Source organism: Gallus gallus, chromosome 15 (genome assembly GCF_016699485.2).
Source record: "Gallus gallus isolate bGalGal1 chromosome 15, bGalGal1.mat.broiler.GRCg7b, whole genome shotgun sequence".
NCBI lineage: Eukaryota > Metazoa > Chordata > Aves > Galliformes > Phasianidae > Gallus > Gallus gallus.
The window spans coordinates 8,093,352-8,113,883 of NC_052546.1; the positions used below are offsets into that span (position 1 = coordinate 8,093,352).

Genomic DNA, 20,532 nt, shown 5'->3' on the forward strand with positions numbered 1-20,532 from the left:
CTTTGGAAGTCTTTCTGTGCTACACGTCTTCTGAGTTGTTTTCAGAGCACCCAAACACTGAACTGTATGTTCCCAAGGTAACCCTGAGACAAAGTACCATCAAGACCACTGCTACTTGTTACCAATCTCACTTTACACTCTCTAATAAGGAATGTAAAAGCCTTTTCTTTTGTCTTTCTTTGACTGTAGCACACCATCAGAAAGCCGTTTGATACATGTCCGTAAACTATTTTACCTTTCAGTTTCCTTCACCTTTAGAAGCCACGAAAATACTAAGAGTCAAAGGGATAAAACAGCATGAAGCTGCGGGTGCCTCTCCACTGTGTGAGCAACGTGAGCCGGGACTGCTGCGCGACAGCCCGCGCCACTTCAAACAGCATCCTCCACTCTTTGTTCGGGGCTATGTGTGCTCACATGTGCCATGCAGATGTACGGTCGAGCTTTCTAGCAGACGCAGTAGAACTTTGTTAAAAGTTCACGTGTCTGATTCCTGCCTGGAGACTGTCGGCTCAGAGCGGGCTCTGGCCCTGATTCCCCTCTGCCTTCCCGTGAGTCACTCCGAGCAGCTCAGGCAGTGCCGGGTGCCCTCCGCAGCCTACGTGCGCCGCATCACAGCATCACAGGGCGCAGCGGCAGGCTCGGCTCAGGCTGCCTCTCGCCGCCCAATGGACTCACACCGTGTCATCTCTAAAAAAAAAATCCCTTCTGCCTTTTTTTTTTTTTTTTTTTCCAGAAAAATATGGTATGAAGGTGGAAACGAGGAGTTAGAGATCACTTTCAATTTGACTGAAGAACATGACAGAATAATTCTCATGCTCGCAAGTCAAATTTTCCCTCACGCTGTGTTAAAGATATACACGCAGTTAAAAAAAAAATGCACGAATTTCAAAAGGATTTTTCAAAAGGAAGAAAATCCCTCATGCATCACTCAGGGCTCATCTCCCCCTTCTGCAGAATCCCGGGCCGGCAGCCCCACACGTGCGCGTATCGGGCTGTGTGCGAGCCGCCCGGAGCAGCAGGGCCCAACTCCAGAGAGCAGCCAGTAACACACGCTCAAAATATGCTCGGAATCGTAATACTGAGCAGGAATAACGGCGGAAAGCGGCAGGCTCGCTCCGGCCGGGCCCTGGCACAGCGGGGCTGCTGTCCGTCATTGCCCGGTGCGCGGCTCTGCTGAGGGCACCTCCCTCCTCCCCGCCCCGCGGGGCGCGGGCCCTTTAAGGCCGGCGCGGCGCAGCCCCGCGCGCACTGCAAGCATCGCCATCGTTCGCAGCGCCTCCGCTCCTTCTGCTCGCAGCCCTGCGCCGCCGCCATGCCTATGTTCACCATCCACACCAACGTCTGCAAGGACGCCGTGCCCGACAGCCTGCTGGGCGAGCTGACCCAGCAGCTGGCCAAGGCCACCGGCAAGCCCGCGCAGGTGAGGCCGCGGGGCGGGCGGGGAGCGCTACGTGCGAGCCGCGTGGAGAATGAGTAGGGGGGGTGGGAGCGCTACGCGCGGGGCCGGGGGCCGCCAGCCGAGCATTGCGGGCCGGGCAATCACGGCCCGGCAGTGCTGCCCCGCGGCGATGGGCCGCGCTGGGAGCTGCGGAACCGGGCCGGCCCTCCGGCCTCTATCTCCGCCGCGTGGCCGCGGTGCAAACGCAGCCTTCGCCCCCGGGACTCAGAGCTCGGCTCGGGGGTCGCTGCGGCCCGCGCTGTGCTCCGCCACAGCCTCGGGGAGGGGGGCGGTCCCTGAGCCCGGCACGGCGCGCGACTGCGTAATCTCAGCGCTGTTAAATCTGGTACCTGCAGCGAGGAGAGGGCTGTGCGTTATCCTTTGCCTGCTTGTTTATTGCAGTACATAGCCGTGCACATCGTACCTGATCAGATGATGTCCTTCGGGGGCTCCACGGATCCTTGCGCTCTCTGCAGCCTCTACAGCATTGGCAAAATTGGAGGGCAGCAGAACAAGACCTACACCAAGCTCCTGTGCGATATGATTGCGAAGCACTTGCACGTGTCTGCAGACAGGTAGGGCTGGGATGTGGTCCTTTTCATCTGTAGCTCTGTGACTCCTTTGGAAACTTCATTTGAAAATGTAAAAAGCCAGGAGAGAATACAAAGTAATTTCTTGCAGCTCTTCACGTCCATTTAAAAGTTTGTTGCCTCCATCTTTCCTTTGGAAGTTCTCCAGGAAGCCATTTAGCCTCGTAGGAAAGAACACCTGAGCATTGGCGAGTGGTAGAGTCCACAATGCAGATTCATTCACTCCTGGGGTGTGATGTTTCCTCATGGTGGGGCCTGAAAGCACGAGGGCGGAGACGTAGTAGGCTGGAGCACACAGGCAAGCATGAACTAGCAGGCTGCACACAGCTCTTGCACAGGTAGAGCTTTGGGGAGTGCCCGCGTGCAGCAGTGATAGGGAGGAGGACCAGCCTGCTGCCTCTCACATCCCCGTGTTGGAAGGAAGAAGCACAGAGCCAGTGCCTGCCGGACTGTGTGTTGGTCTGGTGTGTGAGACTGCAGTGCTCTGTAACAAGAGGTTTGTCTCTGGAATTCTGGACAGGCTGCTACCCAAAAGGTGCCTGAGTTGCTCCTGACTGAAGAGCTTGTATTTGATAGAAGGGACAGTTCCAGAGGCTCTAAGGATATCAGCTGATGGAGGCTGTCACACACGTTAAACAGGCTTCAGTAAAAACTTTTGTTTCTGGGAGGCAGGAGACACTCTCCTCTATCCTGTTGCCTTGTCTCACTCATTGCTTATACAAACTACTTATTAAGAGTCATTTTTTTTGTGTATTCCTATGCCTCTTCTGCAGGGTATACATCAACTACTTCGACATAAATGCTGCCAACGTGGGCTGGAACGGTTCCACCTTTGCATAGAGCTCTCCCTCCTGTGCCCAGAGGCTGCTCCCAGACCTCCCCTCGTGCTTCCCGTTAGAGATCACCACACAGACGGCCCTGCGCTATGTTGTGTGCACTCACAGATGGATGGCTCCTCGTTAGTGTGTTTCAGTACTGCTGCTTCAACATTCCTCTGTTTTCTCCGTGTAGAAAACAAATAAAGATTTAGAAATAAACTGTCTGGTGTGGCCTTCCGCTGGGGATGGGTGATTGCTGTGGTTGTAAAAACAAATGGAGGATTTGCGTTTCCATGTGTAGGACCAGGCACTTCACATCAGTTCACTCCTGGTGGGAGGAGTGTGGCAGTGTCACAGGGCCGGTTTTACCTCACTGCGCCCCATAGGTGCGCTTAGGCCTCTTCGTTGCTCTAGACATCCTTAGGCCGTCCTGCAGTCAGCGCCGCGCTGTCGGAAGCCGGGCCCACGGCCTCCACGCTCCCTCAGCCGCCATCTCGGTTCCCGCCTCCCCTCGGTCGCCATCTTGGCTCCGCCTCCCCTCAGGGCGCGGGCGGTCCCAGCCCCTCAGCGCCCTCTCCCGCCCTTCTGGAGTCTTCCGCCGCGCGAGACTGTGGCGTCATCACGGCGCGCCTCCCTCAGGCGGCCATGGCGCTGTTCGCAGTCAGCAGGTGGGCGGTGCGGCGTGGGGCTGCGGCCGGGCCCGGGGGTCGTGCGTGACGGGCTCTTTCTCGGCCGTTTCAGGTACGCCGGAGAGGAGGAGGAGGATGCGGACGAGCAGGCGCAGGAGGAGCGGGCTCGGGCCCTGCTGGAGCGGCTCCGTGAGCAGGCGAAGGCCCGGCAGCTGAGGCGGCAGCAGGAGCTCGGCGGAGCGGGGCCGGAGGACGAAGCCGCGGAGGAGAAGAGGAGCGCGGAGAGCGCCGCGCGGGAACGGGGAGGGCCCAGGAAGGAGCGCGAGGGCGGCAGCGCGGTGCAGAAGAGAAAGAGAGATGGAGAGCCGGGCCCTGGGGCAGGTAACGGTGACAGCACCGCCCTCTGAGTACCTCAGTGAGTTTGTCCGAGAATAAATTCTGTCAGCTGCTCCCCCAGCAGTTCCTTTTCTGGTAGGAAACCCAATATTGCAAACATCGGGGATCAGTGCAGCGTGAGGGAAGGAGGGCTGCGTGTCAGCGCGGTTCTCAGCTGCCCCTGTAGCACCAAAGCAGCGTTTGGCCCTTGTGCTTGAATTCAGGGATAAGCTTGCAAGTTGTTGGTTGAGTTCTGTGATGGAAGACATTCCCCATATCCCTTTTCTGTGGCACGTGGTGCTCTGTAGCTCTGTGGTGCTGTTCCTTAGATTCTGAAGAAGACACCGAACAACGGGGAGACAGGAGCAACCTTAAAAAAAAGTCCTCTAAAAGGAAGAAGAGGGATGAGGGAACTGAAGGGGCTGAAGTGAGGAAGAAAGAGAGCAGTGAAGGAGCTGAAGGAAAGCAGAGCACGGAGGAGGAGCTGCCCTCAGCAGCCTTGGGGGAAGAAGCACCACATCCACCACCTTCCAGCCTGGCGGTTCTTGGAGACTATGACAAAAAGCCCGTGCAGAAGGTAACTGCCCTGACTGAATGTTGATGACAGCCGGGAATGAAAAGGTGCCTTATCAGCACGTATTTAGTATATGGCTTTGCCTGTTCGGTGGCAAAAACACTTTGCTACTCTCTTTTTCTCTCACCTCAGGTACAGCCCTTCTTACCACATTGGCTTGCTCAACCCAAGCTGGTGCAAAAACGTATCAAAGAGAATCTAATTCCAATCAGGGATGTCCCAGGAATTCACCCCAAGCTGTTGAAAAAGCTGCAAATGAATGGAATAGAGTCCTTTTTTCCAGGTACTTTGTTAGTGCTCTTCTTTCTCTACACTTGCTTACGTATTGCCTTCACTCTGTTGCCGTATATTTTGTGTAGTCAATGAGATGAAGCATAAAACAAAAGCTTAATGCATTAATGAATTCAGTTTTTAACCTCTATTTTCATAACATTATGTATGCTAGTAACTGAAGGCTGTTATCCAATCATAAATGCAACTACACAAAATGTATGTTTTGAAGTAATAGCTCACAGCAGCCAAAAGAGGGAGAGCTTGCTTTTGTCATTCCACTTTTTCTACTTAGCTCCCTGGCTGCTGAACCTCGCAGATAAAACAGGGCTGCTGGTTTGTGAGGACTGGTTGTGGGGCAGGGAAAGAAGGGAGTTCACAGATGGCTGTTGTCTTTACAGGACTGTTTGTTTCAGTCCTTATGTACTCTCTTGCAGCAGACATGAATGACTTCAAAGCCTATGGAAAGTGTTTGTTTTGCTCCTTGGCAGATAATGCTGCCCAGTACCATCCTAACATGAATACAACAATATGGGCATGAGTTGAAAACTGTATTTGACAGAGTAACGTCTATTCTGAGCATAAGAAATAGCTGAATTCTTGGGGAAGGAAATCTCTGTGCTCAATGCTATAAGTTCACAAATGAAAAAGACCTGGGGGAAAAAAACAGATACCATCTGTACTGGTTTTGATTCTTCCTGCCTTATGTCTGTAGCAGCAACAGCACAGATGTGGAAACAGATTCATTGTATAAAGCATGGACTTCCTAAATAAACTAGTCTTAGTCTAGTTAATTAACTCTGCGAGTAATGTTTGTTTCCATTCTTGTTCAGTTCAGGCAGAGGTGATACCTGCTGTTCTACAGAGTGCTTCCAATGGATATTTGGTGGGGCAGGGAGGATACCGCCCCAAAGACATCTGTGTCTCAGCACCCACTGGCAGTGGGAAAACCCTGTCTTTTGTCATACCAATAGTACAGGTGAGTTTGTACTACCAGCAAAATACCTGTATGGAAAACATTGAGGTTGCTTTTGTTCAGGCAGAATTTGAATTTAGAAGTAGGTGAGGAAGTTGAGAAACTTGTGAATGCAAATCAGCAGGGTTTTTGTGCTCAGAGCTATTTGAAGGATCTACATGAATCCACCTGTGCTCACTGCTCCGTCACAGACAGCTGATAACACATGAGGAGTTGAGAGGATGTGGGGGAGTAAAACAGAAATGTAAAACTCTGGGAGCACACATCAAGCCTACCTCTTCTCAATAGTTTAAAGAAACTCCTTCTCACCCCGTTGCTATCAGGGCCTCATTTGACCATTGTTTTTACAGGTTCTGCTGGATAGGGTAGTTTGCCAAGTGAGAGCTCTGGTTGTTCTGCCCACAAAGGAACTGGCACAGCAGGTACGTAGCTCTTCACCTTTCTTGCTGAGCAGAACTGTGCTGAAAGAAGGGCTGATGCAGTAAATATTTGCATGGCTGTTCAGGGAAGCAGGCTGAATACTCCGTCAGTGGGATTGTTGTTAATGTAAAGTATCAGTTTCACTGATTTTCCTGCAGCTAACAAAGCCCATTTCTTTACAGGTGAGTAAAGTGTTCAACATTTACACCGATGGGACGGGTCTGAAGGTTGTATTGATTACTGGCCAGAAATCTTTCGCAAAGGAGCAGGAAATGCTTGTCCAGAAAAAGTAGGTTAAGTGATCTTTTGATAAGGTTTATACAGATTGTAAACTCTAATCTCCACGAGCAGAGGTCAAAATACAAACCGTTGTACTGCATCGTCATGCAGGAAGGATTTTGGATAGTGGGTGTATATGCTCGAAGCTGTTTTTGTATTGCTTTTGTTTGCTGGTAAATTGGATATTTGAACTGTATTACACCAAGGATCTCTGTTATGTGCTTTACAGTCTGGGGAGAAACTTACTGATGGGCTGCTTGTTCTTGCAGAGTGACAGGCTACTGCAGCCTTGCTGATATTATTGTGGCTACGCCAGGGCGGCTGGCTGATCACATTAGCAAGACCCCAGGGTTCAGTCTGACACAGCTTCGCTTCCTGGTGAGTCAGCTCCACACATCTGCCATTTCAGTGCACCGTCCACTGGGTCTGTAATTCTTGCTTTCTTCTTGCATAGTGCATGAATTTATCTCTATTGGAATGGTTGTAGGTACTTGGTCTGTGCTTTAGACTGTTCAAGCAGCCTGCCTTAAGATGAGAAGTTCTATTCCAGCTCGTGACACTTACTTGCCCTTGTAGACACAAACTTGGAATAAAGCTATTCTGTTTAAAAATAAAGTTGGGTTTTTTTTCAGGGTTAATTATCAGAGTTTCAAGTTAATTCCACCGTACTGGAATCTGTACAGAGACATGGCTGCCATCTTAATTAGGGTTTAAAGAGTTTTCTCTTAAATACAACCATGTCTTTGCATAAGTGCAAATGAACTTGTGTGTAGTCTGAGTGTCCAGTTGGCTACTGAGCAACTGAAATGAAAGCAACATTCAGTTTTGGGACAGAAATGCATGCCTTCATTTGTGGAAAGATGGGCAAAGTAAGCGTTTCTGTTGACTAGAAGCTTCTGTACATCTTGGATTCTGGTTCATAGATTTAAGTAAATAAAAAAAAGCTGCCATGTTCAAGGTAGTGTTTAACAGGTAGTGTTTTTTGTCTGTCTGAATTCAGATTGTAGATGAAGCTGACCGTATGATTGATGACATGCACCAGAATTGGCTGAACCAGGTTGTCAAAGCTGCGTTCCAAGCAGAAAATGAAGCTGGTTCTAATATGCTTTTTCAGAGGACCAAACCAGGGCCTGTAACAGCAGCTAGGTAAGCTGCAAAATGCATTTCTTTGAACTGTTTGCAAGGTTATTCAGAGAAATGTCTGCCAAAGTGAGGCAGCTACTACTCAAAGCTTGAAAAAGCAGGCAGTGAACAGCTGGTATTAAAGGATGTCCTTTAGACTGAAATCTAAGTATTGTCTTCTTCAGGCTTTCCTTCACTAGGCTAAAGCAGCATCAAAAAAATACACAAATACTGCAAGTCTCTGAGTCACTTACACAGCACGCAGTAGCATTGCCCTCTGGCAAACTGAAGGAAAATGCTGAACTGTGCATCCGCAGCTGCTCTTTTCAAATAGCATGGCAGAGGTGCCTCAGAAACTGAGATCAGCAGCGAAGGAAGGAAGTGACTAGGATTGGAGCAGGGGTGACTGGGGTGCAGGGTTGTGTGCCAGGGAAACAAATGAGCGTTGTGCAGTTGAGTTGAGATTGCTGATCCAGTTCTGTCTGTGAGCTCCACTGTCAAACAAGAGTGGGAAAGATCCTACCAGAAGGGCCCAGAGCAGGAAAAGGGTGTCAAAAAGTTAATTACTTCCCTCATAACATCATCTGAAAGCACATATGGGGGAATTCCTTTGCCCTGTCCTCGGAGTTCAGTTTCCATATGCTGTTTATTTCAGCTGCTGTTACCCTCAGATACCCTTACAGAAACTGCTGTTTTCAGCTACGCTGACCCAGGACCCAGAGAAGCTGCAGCAGTTGGGCTTATTTCAGCCTCGCCTCTTCACATCTGTCTACTCTGAGAAAAAAACACTCAGAGATGGAACGGAGACCAAAGAAGATTGTGAAGAGAAGTACACGCTCCCTGAGGGGCTATCGGTATGGTATTAATGCTCTTGCAGCTATAAAAGTAACCTATTTGATAGCTGTTGGAAAAAAGAAGGTGTTTGAATAAATTAGACTTCAAGATTAGTTTAACTCTGGGAGCAAAGACACCTTTCCTTCAATGCCTTGTATTACAGAGATGCTGAAGGAAAGTGGCTTTGGGAGTCTTTGTGACTCAAAGAGCTCTGCCTTCACTCAGCTGTTTTCTCATTACCAAGTATTGGGTTGGTTAGGAATTCTTGGAATGGACTGGAATTCTTTAAGGTTAAACTCTTCATACCGAATTAAGTTTGCTTGCAAAAGGGAGTGGAGATAAGTAGTAACGTATCACTTCTCAACTGTCCATCTCAAGTTATGTTTTACATATGTATGTATAACATGCATTTCAAGGCATGTGAGTACAGATCAGTCTGTAGACAAGAGGCAGTGCATGTTGTTACTTGCCACAGAGAATTGAGAGCACTAAAACAACATAGGTCTCCTGCCTCTGCCCTGTGTTGTGTAGCTGTGACTTGTTCCAAATAGGGGGTGGCACTGTGGGATCTGCTTTTGTTGCTGTTAGTTGCAAAACATCCAAGCCTATGTAGGTTATGGACAGGTAGTAGGTTTCGGGGAAGATAGCCCTGGCAAGAAGTAATTTGTCTCTGAACTTCTTCCCCAATGTGACTGCAGCAAAGTTATGTGCCTTGTGACCTGAATTCCAAGCCGTTGCTCCTCTTGCACTTCATGCTGACAAAGAAGTTTACCCGTGTGTTGTGTTTTACCAACTCCAGAGAGGCTTCTCACAGGTGAATATATTCATGAGGCCGTTTGGCAGATGGCTGCCATAGTGGTGTTACAGAGTTAAGTAATGAAGTGATGGTTTCTATCCCATTCACCCGCAGATTGTTCCTGCTTGTTCAGGCTTTTGGTGGAATCACTGTGGCTGAATTTTCTTCTCGGTTACCTCCAAATGAGAGACAAAGAACCATGAAGGAATTTGAACAAGGAAAGATACAACTGTGAGTGTCTTAAATGAGTCTCCTGTAAGTCTTAGGACATATACTATTTCTAGTGTGTAAAACTAGTTAGAATCAAGGGGATATTTAAACAGGGCTCCCCTGTAAAACAGCATGCAGGAATCAGTTGAAAAATGGGCATGGAACCTGGCCCAGTCAGATGGGCAGACAGGTTTACTTCTATCCATGATTTTGGTTCACTTTGTGATGTTCATAACTGTATTGGGACTGTATCTATGAAATGTCCCCCAGGGAAAAAAAGGTAAATGTTTATTTTCTGGATTTTCTTTTTGTCCAAACCCTGTATTTAAATTCTTCCTTGGCTAATGGCAGACACCTCACTGTCTGCATTCAGTACCTTTAAGGAGTGCTCAGATGGTTTACAGGTTTGTAACCTCTGGTGTGCTGGCAGCTGTCTGCCTTAGTGTTGCAAGCTTGGAGAACCTGGAAATGCTCTGTAGCTTTTCATATATAACTGTAGTGGCACTTAGAACAGACAGCTAATGCCAGTTACACTATGTGACTTACAACGCTGCTTTAATGCTTAGAGCTCAGAAGTTGACTGCCCATTTTTAACAGCGATTATCAGTAGTTGTGCTGTGCTCAGCTGTTTTGTATGTGTTTGTGTAACGGCAGAGATGTTACCTGAAAGCAACTGTATGTACATTTAAAACCAGGTTAATCAGCACAGATGCCACTGCTCGAGGGATTGACATTAAAGGAGTGAATTGTGTAATAAACTACGACACACCTCAGTTCATCAGGACATACATTCACCGGTAAGACAGGCGGGAACAGAAGGAAGACGTTTGAGCTTGCTGTTCTCTGAAATACTTAGCATAAGCGACATGCACTTAAAATCCAGAGCTGAAACTCCCTTTAACTTCAGTGTAGAACTAACTTCTTAAATCAGAAGCTAATTCATGGCATCACGAGAGCAATGTAGTATCAAAACAGAAATCTGGCACCCCGTTATATGAGATGTATATTTCAGGAGCTAGAAACGTTGTCCTGCAGAGCGTCATGTTGGGTTCCCAGATGCTCAGAACACTGCAGAGGCTCAGCAGCTGTAAATGGACTCTGGAAACGTTCATCCTTTGTAACACGTGGCTAGCCCTGTTAAACATAAACATGCAGACTTTCTCCTAAATCTGGAGAGTTTCACAGTCAGACTCCTGAAGCTGATAATGGCAGCGACTGCTGCATGGCTGAACTGACTCCATGTTCCTTCTTCTGATTTCAGTGTTGGGAGAACAGCTCGTGCAGGAAAAGCAGGTTTAGCTTTCAGCATGGTCCTCAGAATCCAGGTATGTCATCAGTATAAGATTCATTTGGAATGGAAGAGTGGAGGACTGTAAGGAACAGGAAGTTCGTATTACTTTCTACCTTCTCCAGTCAGCTGTGTGTTGTACTTGGAAAATCTTTATTCAGTCATTCCATGACTAGGCAGAAAATGCCAAAACGTGCTCATTTTCCAGCTGAGAGACAGCAGGCTGCCCCCTGTGAAGGGGAGGTACTCACTACTACTTCTGCTGTGTCTGTTTTGTTGTGCAGGAGCGCAGGTTTCTGCGGATGCTGAAGGATGCCGGCATTCCAGACATAAAGCAGCACTTGGTCAAGGGCAAGTTGTTAAAGCCGTTGGTGCAGCAGTATGAGGAGGCTCTGTCTAAACTAGAGAGGACAGTCAAGGTAACTGCAAGAGGGAAGAGCAGCAGAAAACGGGGCAGGTCATGACAAGCACAAGCGTTAGTAACCGGAATCCTGTTGGACTGAGACATGTCCGTTTTGGTGTGAGGGAAAGCATTTTCTGCAGACCTTTACACACCAGTAGGAAAGATGAGAGCTTTTGGACAGAAGCAGCATAGCATTTAACTTGCCATGTTGGTGGACAAGGGAACCATAACAGATACTTTTGTGCTGTATGATTTGAGCACGTGTTCTGCTCTCTTTGAGGACACTCAATAAACATTTGTCCTTGAAAAATTACCATTTTGACTTGCAGATTAGGAATATTATTGGCAGAGCAGAACAGATCATGATACTGTTATATTGCTACCCAAAGTCCCTTCTGTATGACCCTGGGCTGGAGCATTTCCAGTCACCTTCTCACCTTTAATTTTGAACAGGTTGAGCGAGCACAGAAACGAGTCTGAATGAACGCGAGCAGAGGTGGCTGTGGTTGGTGGCACTGAAGATACCCAGCACAGTAACAAGGAGATGTGGTTCCTGAGCTGCTGGTCATCTCCTCAGGCTTATCTTGTCTGAAGTCAGCTATTACAGGCCTCATTCTCACGTCAAGGACACAGGAAACAGAGTTAATTTACTGGCTTTTGAGAAGCAAATGCAATTGCTTTTGAAGAGGATTTTGCATCATTACCCAACTGGCATATGTAAAACTACCAGCAGTGAACAGAAGAGCCATGTCCAGCTCTTCGTCATGGGCCTGATGGAGCTGCTGGTCACCAGATGTGTGCACTGTGCCTTTTTTGCCTCTGAAATGGGACAGCTCAGTTCTGCCACGTTGTGCCAGGAGCTGTATCCTCATAAGAACACGTGCAGTGCAGTGCCTGGAGCAGGATGCTGTTAAAGAACAGTTCTAGGCTGAATGCACTGCAACTTTTAAATAAATCGACATGTATGTTTTAAAAAGATTTTATATATGTTATTTTAAAGTTTCTGGAATACAAAGGGGATGAGAGAGGGGATTTTTGGTTGTACCACTCTCTGTCTTTTCGTTATTTCCTTGTCTGCGTTGTTTCCTTCCTTTCAGTACAAGGGGTAGCAGCAGCTATGCTGAGTGTTACTGTTAATGCAGATTAAAACATCTCGTGTCTCCTGGGAATTTAAAAGCCTTAACTCTGTATTTACCACTGGTATTTTCAGCTGTCCCTGACGGGCTCACAGCTGCCTTGTGGCTGTAGCCTCCACCTGCCCTTGGAGCCCTGCAGGAAGAGAGCCAGCTCTGGCTTTTGTTGTTTTGTAAAACAATATCAACGTGCACCTTGCACTGATGGAGGAAAAGTGAAAGGGAGGAGGGTGCTGGAAAGCTTGGAGGGATGGAAGTCAGGGAAGGTGTTTGCGTGCTGTAAGCACAGCAGGAGCAACGTGTGATTGTCACAGCAGCAGAGCCTGCATCTGTCTTCCTGCTGCTCGGGTGCCGTACCTGCCTGCCAAGTTGGTTTTGCTTCGTGATGGAGTAGGAGATGCGTGCAACCCCCTACAGCAGAGCTGCGAGTTCCCGTCGGTGAGCCTGCCCGGGCCCAGCATCCCATTAATCATCTGCCTTCATTTCTTATTAAGCGATTAAGCCGAACCGGGTCCTAATGGCACGCGGCGGGACTTCCTGCGGCTCCCGGGGAGCGGCTGCACCGTCACCTCGGTTCGGTTCGGTTCGGGCGGCGCGGAGCGGAGCGGAGCCGGGAGGGAACGGGGCGGGAGCTCCGGGTCCGCCTCCGCGGTGCTGCCCCGCCCCGACCCGACCCGGCGTCTGCGGGACAGAACGGACGGGACGGGAGCGAGGAGCGGCAGCATGGGGCTGGAGCTGTACCTCGATCTGCTCTCGCAGCCCTGCCGGGCGGTCTACATCTTCGCCCGGTGCAACAGCATCCCCTTCGAGTTCAAACGGGTGGAGCTGATGAAGGGTGAGCGGGGATGGGAAGGGGTCGCCGCCCCCGGATAGCAGCGGGCGGGGGGGTTCCTGTCCCGTAAGGAAACCCCGGTTGTGTGCTGCTGTGCTGGTGCCCGCGTCCCCCCCCCCCCCCCCGTGCTGCGGTCCTGCGGAGCTCTGTGCGAGCTCTTTGAAAACAGCCCAACCGCGACAGAAAATGGGCGACAGGAAAAGAGACGTTGTTCTGAGAAGTAACGCTCCTCGGGCTGTGCCGGCGCCGAGGCCGTGCCTCGGTTACCGAAAGGAGATGGGAAATGCATCCATCCGCGGGGACGACCCGGCGTGGGGTTCGCCCCGTCAAAGTAACCTCGTCCAGAAGCGCCGTGCTGCGCTATGCGGCGCCCCTGGCAGCGCGCTGTGGTCCTCCCCCGGGCGTCAGTGGGGCACAGCGGGCTGAAGTCATACAGACAGCACTGGGAGAGGCTCTGGGAGGTGGCGAAGGCAGCAGAGTGAAGTGCAGCAGCCGGAATCAAAGCGGAGGGCTGCAGGAGGGAGAAGGGCTTTGGTTTGTTCTAAAAGCGACTGACGGTGGGCAGGAGCCCATCACGCAGGTGTCGTGTTTTCACCAGAGGACGTCTGGAGATCTGCATCTCCTTTCTTTGCTGGCAAAAACTGCCTTTCAGCCTTTCCTCTGTTGTGAAATTCGGTGAATGTATTGGACTTCAAGTCCAATAGGCTTCCGAGGCTCAAACTGATAGAGAAACAAGAGAGGCTCCAGCTTGTTATTAGAAAAACCTCTGGGTGTTGTGGTTTCTTCTCTGGGTGTTCCCCTTCATGCCTTGGCTGCTCACCGAATGCTGCTTTGCTCTTAATGACCTGTCTCAATAGGAGCTGGTTGCAGCTGGGGTAGAAGCCCATACAGCGTCCTTTCCCTTCTTGCCAATGAGTGGTTGTGGTGAGACGTTGATCCAAACGAGCAGAGGCTGGCAGGCAAGCAGTGAGAGCGTGGAGGGGAATGGAAAAACTGAAAGAGAATTACTCACAAATTGGGTTTGCCAAGTTCTGGGAAAACAAGCCTTTTCCAGAGCATCTCCTGGGGCACAGAGATTCCCAGGTGACTCACACAGGAGGGCACGACGGGGTAACGCATTGGAGATGCACATATGGAGATGAGATGCACGTGTGTGACTCTGAAGCCAGGGGCTGCGAAGAGGCTGGCATGAATGAAGGTGTCCAGGCTTGGGTCCAGAGGTAACGGAGCACAATGGAACTCCAAAGGAACAAAACGCCTCCGGTCGGCTTTGCTCTCTGCCTGCTTTACAGGGGAGACCTAAAAGAAGGCTTAAAAGCAAACTCACCTCCTGTATTTGCTCTGATCTATGATAAGGAGAACTCACACAAAGAGCTCATTAATATGTTTGTCATAAAGTTCCCGTGGCTTTACATGGAATCACAGGAATTTGTTTCCTCTAAGCAGAGGACTATAAGGAGAGTTTTAATGTGAATTTCCTTATTTTCCAAGAAAAAAAAAAAAGAAAAAAGGAAAAATTCCTTCCTTTCTTGCTGTCCCTGTGGTTACCCCACCGTGTCTGTGGTACTGAGATCCCTTCCCCCCAAGGCTGCTCGGTGTTTGTGCCCTGACACCCACCTCCAAGCACAAACTTCGTGCTGATACCGCCCTGAGTTGACACACATTGCTGGTATGAAAGGACTGAACCGTTCTGACCTTTGTCAAGAGGCTGTTCTGGTATGCAGGCAATAAGTCAGTCGACATCATAAGGCAAAGCCAAAATCTACCCCTGCAGTACAGGGCTGTATTTGTACAGTCAAAGCCAGAAATGGTCCACGCGTCGCCCATGGACTCCTCAGCTGTTCCCAGATGGGTGCTGAGCACCACTGATCCTTTCCCTCTCCTTTCCCTCAGGGGAGCACAGGACCGAGGAGTTCAGGAAGGTGAACGTGCTGATGAAAGTGCCTGCACTGAGGGATGGCTCCTTCACCTTAGCAGAGAGGTAAGGCACAAATAAGCTCAGCCTCCTGCTGGAGGACTGCTTGTCCTCATGCTTGGGTTCTGCCAGAGTACTGCTGGCTCTCTACTGGGACTGCAGCCCAGACAGTTGTTGGCCTCTTTCTGCTTGTATGTAGAACAAACCTGTGTTCTAAGGGAAACTTTCTCTCGTAATCACCTCACACAGCATTGTCTACGAAAACTCTGAGCTGCTGCTTGCAGCTAGCTTGCATGTAGGCAATGTTTCTGAGCTAAGACAGCTGCCCCAATGTCCTGTGCTGTGTGCCTTCAGCTGGGGGCTGTAGTTCAGTGCGTAGACCTGTCAGAAGGCACCTGCTGCGGGATGGCCTGGCAATGCAAAGCTCTGGGCTGGTATGAACTCGTTCTGTGGTTTATAAGTGCTCTAAAACGTCTGCAGGGTAACCGTAGCACAGCGAGGCAGGTGTGGCCTGCTGGTGATGCATGGGAAGGTTGCTGTCCCTGAGCAACCAGCAAGCCAGCACAGCCTCTGCCGTGTGCCGTGACCACCCCACGATTACATGTCCTCACTTATACCTGACTTAAATCCCATTTGCACTGCTGCTCACACAGCAGTGCATTCAGGAAAAGGAGGAAGGATGAGTTGCTTTCATCTCAGCTTACCACTCACTGCTCTGTCCTGCTCTCTGCAGCGTTGCCATCCTCATGTACCTGACCAGGAAATTCAAGACTCCCGATCACTGGTATCCCTCTGACCTGCAGAAACAGGCCAGGGTTGATGAGTACCTGTCATGGCAGCAAGCCCACATTCGTGGGAAGGGGAGCAAGCTGTTTGTAACTAAGGTAAGGCCGTCGTACACTAAAAACTGAGAGCTGAGTGCTACGGCAGCCCTCTGTGTGCTGGGCCATTCTAAGTGAATATACAAAGCAAGTGACAGGAACAAACCTAGACCTGGGATTGATGTGGCTGGTTGGTAGAGACAGCTCTCTGCCCAACTGAAGCGGTCTGAATCCTTCGTGCTGCAGCCAGAGCTCTGAAGTCTGCGGGGCTCATTCCCTGTCGATGCAGACCGAGCAGTATGCGTGGTGAATGTACCCAAGCAGCAGGCACAGCTCACTGCCTTCCGCCCAGCTTCACGGAAAGAAAGAACATCCCACTGGAAAACAAAATGCAGCTGTTTAAAGATGATGCAGCCCTCCCTCGAGAGAAGACTCACATGGTTGAAACTTCAGACTTTCTAGGGAGGAGACACAGACAGACGGGAAGCAAAGACGGTCACTGACATTAATCTGATCAACAGCTTGTTCTGTTCAACAAACAGCCGTTCCTGGGCACGGCCATTGCGGGATGCTTAGAAGTAGGCAGTTTGAGGCCTGGACTTCATTTAGAGGGAAACGTGTAAAAAGCAATGTCTGTTCTTCTCCCTGCCAGATGCTGATACCAATCCTTACAGGCCAGCCACTGCCTCCGGAGAAAGTGGAAGGTGCTACCGAGGAGCTGAATGTTGTCCTGAGTCAGTTTGAGGAGAAGTTCTTGCAGGATAAGCCCTTCATTGTGGGTAACGACATCTCCTTGGCAGACCTCGTAGCCCTGGTGGAGCTCATGCAGGTGAGCATGGATCACGGTGCTGTGAGATATAAAGCTGGGCTGTGGGCAGCAGCTCCATCTCTGTAGGACAGATCCTTCTCTCTCTGCAGTTTACTCTCTAGTGGGATTAAAACTTGCTCCTTTCTGGCCACAAGCAGAATTGAGTTTGCCAGGGAATGTGTCTTTATAGAAGTTTGGACAAAATTCCCATTTTCTGGTATTTCTTCCAGGAAAAAAAAAAAAAAAGAAGTAGAATTACAAAGTAGACAGAGAGGGATGAAGGAGAGATTGAAAGAACAGCTCCCTTACTTAGACCACGAATTCAGGAGGGGAGCTAAACTGCATTTGTCTTGAGGGAGCTGAACGTAAGGTGCTCATTGACCACTGCTTCGTCTTTTGAGCAGCAGAGGATCGATTCAGAGGATTCGATCCAGGATTCAGTGTCCTAAAATGAGCTACAGAAATCACAGGGATTTGGAGGAGACGTGTTGGTGTGTGTGGACCTCTGTGCCCCACATTACACAGTTTGGGGGTCCGCCACAGCTGTACTTCCACTGCAGGTCCCAGGGGACAGTGCTGCTTCCTGCAGGTTAAGAAGCGGAGATGAACTCCGCCTAATGAACTCCATGACTTTGTTTGTTTGAGGCACATCTGTGCTTCGTTCTGCTCCCGGCCCTGGCAAACCCCTCGGCTGGCTGCTGGCAGGGAAGCCTGATGCCCGGGTTCTGTTGCTCTCTCTGCAGCCTGTTGCTGCTGGCTACAACCTCTTTGAGGAGAGGCCCAAGTTAGCGGAGTGGCGCAGGCGGGTGGAAGAAGCCGTGGGGAAGCAGCTGTTCCAAGAAGCACACGAAGAGATCCTGAATGCCAAGAATGTGTCTGCTGATAAAATCGCACCTGAGCTGCGGGAGCACTTCAAGCAACAGCTCTTAAAGCAAGTCAACTAGAAGGAAGGGCGTTGCACTCCATTTAAAGTGAGTTATTTTGTGTAGGCTTTTAGTAATATTTCAATATTTCCTCTAATAATCGTACAGAAAACTGCATTCATCGTACAGAAAACTACATCTTTGACTGCAACCAGCCAGCCCTTGGCTGCTGCCCCTGCCCGGGAGGCTGAGGGAGCACCTGGCCACTAGAGGCTGCTGCGTTACCGATCAGAGCAAAGGGACCCTCGGAGCAAGGAAGCTGTGCAGGTTTTCCAGTGAGGTCTGAGAAGGATGGGGTGAATCCCACAAACGAAGATCCTCAGCAGCCTTATGCCATCATCTACGTAGCTTATGCATAGTTGAGAAAAGCTGGTTTTCTAGGTGAAACCACTGCCAACCTCGTGGTCGCCTTCCTCATGCCGTATCAGTGCTCCATCCCTTCCCAGAGCTTCCCTGGCAGCCCTACGGAAGGCATTCAAACCAGGTTCCCTACTGCTGAATGCTGCTGTGGCTGGGCCTGTACTGGGGGCAGAGGGGGCGCGGTGGCCAACCCCAGGGTGAGTGCAGCGCTTAGAAAATGAGCTAACTAATGCTGAAATGATGTTCGTGTTCCACTACTCTTCTGTCCTGACATATTCTCCAGTAAAGTTAATTGTTACACTTGCAATGTGTCCTAGCTCTGTTTGGATTTGTAAGCAGAACTGGGAAAGGGGCAGCCGTGGATTCCTTACGCAGACTGGGATGGTTCCCTTTCATAACCTCATCACTGCCTGCTCTTGCACTCCTTCCTGTCCTCTTCCTGTTTCTGCCCTTCTGTTTTCCATGTGAGAACTATGAATAGTCCCAATGTGCAGAACTGTTTTTTCCTCCTTTTGTAGCACTGGTTTTAGCTGGAAGGCTGTGCTGTGGTCTGCCAGGCGGTTACGCCGCCACAGATGTCTGCATGGCACAGTGAGTGTGAGGTGTCTGCCACGTTAATGCCAGCCAAGTGACAGCAGTGCTCAGATTAAAGATTAAAACAGCTGCTCAAACGGTCTCACATACCCTTTCAGATACACCTGTAGTTTTGGGGAATAAGCCATCTGTCTATTCTGTATTTGAGCTTCGTGAGTAAACCTGCCCTCTAGTTCAAAAGGGCACCATGAACCAGAGCTTGCAGTGTGTGTCCCTCAGGTATGAGCTAAGCCAGGCAGATTCCCTTTCCGTTCTTCCAGCTTGCAGGATATCCTACATGTCAGTATTGAAAAAAGCAGGTTTGCCCAAAAATTCATGTTCTGAGCTGACGCAAGCAGAGAATAACTTGTTTTCTCTCATTTTTACTGTCTTCTTGCATTCTGCCCAGCAAACTGGGTAACTTGCCCTGAGAGCATTTGCACTGCTGCCACCTGAGCAGTAACTGCTGTAGGTGCTGCTCTGCACTGCTAAACCAAAAGAAAAGACACTGTTTATGCCATGCTGCCAACCACTTCCTTTCTTCTACAACCTGCAGCTTACCACATCCAGCTGGCTGGGCTTCACTCTGAATAAAATAGGTCCCTCCTTGCTACCTCTTTTAGTCCTGTTTGTGTAACTTCAGACTCCTCCAACTTCTCCCTTTTTTGTAGAGAGCAAACTTTCTATTACCAGCATAATAAATCCCTCAGCTTCTGTTCAAGTAGAAACAGAGTGGGAACAATGAAAGCCAAGAGCCAAATCAGACAAGACAATCAAATGGAGCTTGTTAGCAGAGCCTTTCTTCATACATATTTCCCTGCAGAACCTCAAGATTGGGCTCTGTGCAAGTGAAACCACTGTGTGAGCCAAAGCAAATGCAGGACTGGCACTTGGTCTTGTTGAAGCTCGTCCCATTGGCCTCAGCCCAGCAATGCAGCCTGTCTAGATCCTTCTGTAGGGCCATCCTTCCCCCACGTAGACTGATTCCCAGTTTGGCATCATCTGCAAACTTACTGTGGGTTCACTCAATCCCCTCGTCCAGGTCATCAATAAGGACACTAAACAGGACAGGCCCCAATACCGACCCCAGGGAACACCACTTGTGACTGCTCACCAACTGGATTTAACTCCATTCACCACCACTCTCTGGGCCCATCCCTCCAGCCAACTCTTTACCCAGCCAAGAGTGTACCTGCCCAAGCCCTGCCAGCTTCTCCAGGAGAATACTGTGGGAGACAGTGTCAAAGGCTTTGCTGAAGTCCAGCTAAACAACATCAACAGCCTTTCCTTCATCCACCAGGCAGGTCACTCAACTGCAGAAGATCAGGTCGGCCAAGCAGGATCTGCCTTTCATGAGCCCGTGCTGTCTGGGCCTGATCCCCTAGCTGTCTTGCACATGCTGTGTGATCTCATTCCAGATGATCTGTTCCACAGCCTTCCCGGGCACAGAGGTGAGGCTGACAGACCTGTAGTTCCCTGTATGCTCCTTATGACTCTTCTTGTAGACGGGAGTCACAATGGCAAGCCTTCAGTCCTCTGGGACCTCTCCAGTTGACCAGGAATGCTGATGAATGGTAGAAAGCAGCTTGGCAATCACCTCCACCAGCTCTCTCAGCACCCTTGGGTGGAGCCCATCTGGTCCCATGGACTTGTGACAGTCCAGACGGAGCAGTAGGTCTCTGTTTCCATCTGAATCGTGGGGTTTTGCTCTGCTCCCCATCCCAGACTCCCAGGTCAGGGAGTAGAGTACCCTGAGGATAATAGTCTGACTTTGAAAGACAGATGTAAACGAGGCATTGAGAACCTCAGCCTTTTCTTTATCCTCAGTGGTCATGTTCCCTGCCACATGCAGTAAAAGATGGGGATTCTCCTTAGCCCTCCTTTTACTGTTAACATATTTGTAAAAAAGTTTTTTATTCTCTTTTTTACTACAGACTTGCCTTGCTGTTGGTTTTTATCATGGAGATAAAGCATCTCGTCCTTGTACTTCGCCTTCTGCTGTCCCTCCACTTCCCCCATCTGGTTAATTTGTGTCATTTGATCTTAGCTGGTTCCAGATCCAAGGCTGAAAGCCCCAAGAGCAGCCCTCTCTATCTGCCAAACCCAACAGGTTGTGCAAGAGTTTTGCCTGCCTCAGTGCAATGT

The 20,532-nt window shown here is 49.8% G+C and overlaps 3 protein-coding genes across 3 annotated transcripts; all 3 read left to right on the forward strand.

Annotated features, from left to right (window-relative positions):
- Positions 1–1,228: 1,228 nt before the first annotated feature.
- MIF (macrophage migration inhibitory factor (glycosylation-inhibiting factor)) lies at positions 1,229–3,065 on the forward strand. Its single transcript, NM_001305091.1, is given in 3 exon segments — positions 1,229–1,420; positions 1,841–2,013; positions 2,802–3,065. Coding segments are annotated over 3 exon segments (348 nt in total). The 5' UTR covers positions 1,229–1,312; the 3' UTR covers positions 2,869–3,065.
- Positions 3,066–3,483: 418 nt separating this feature from the next.
- On the forward strand, positions 3,484–12,000 carry DDX51 (DEAD-box helicase 51). The gene is made up of 16 exons (XM_004934333.5): positions 3,484–3,514; positions 3,588–3,856; positions 4,180–4,427; positions 4,557–4,707; positions 5,528–5,673; positions 6,021–6,092; positions 6,273–6,379; positions 6,639–6,747; positions 7,370–7,515; positions 8,147–8,345; positions 9,024–9,139; positions 9,236–9,352; positions 10,027–10,128; positions 10,593–10,656; positions 10,904–11,038; positions 11,476–12,000. The coding sequence occupies exons 1-16, from the start codon at positions 3,492–3,494 to the stop codon at positions 11,500–11,502; spliced, it is 2,031 nt and encodes a 676-aa protein (XP_004934390.1). The 5' UTR covers positions 3,484–3,491; the 3' UTR covers positions 11,503–12,000.
- An 821-nt stretch (positions 12,001–12,821) lies between these two features.
- GSTT1L (glutathione S-transferase theta 1-like) lies at positions 12,822–18,121 on the forward strand. The gene is made up of 5 exons (XM_040648116.2): positions 12,822–12,990; positions 14,881–14,968; positions 15,636–15,786; positions 16,376–16,552; positions 17,275–18,121. Exons 1-5 carry the CDS (start codon positions 12,879–12,881, stop codon positions 17,473–17,475), a joined length of 729 nt encoding a protein of 242 aa, XP_040504050.1. The 5' UTR covers positions 12,822–12,878; the 3' UTR covers positions 17,476–18,121.
- The last annotated feature ends 2,411 nt before the right edge of the window (positions 18,122–20,532 follow it).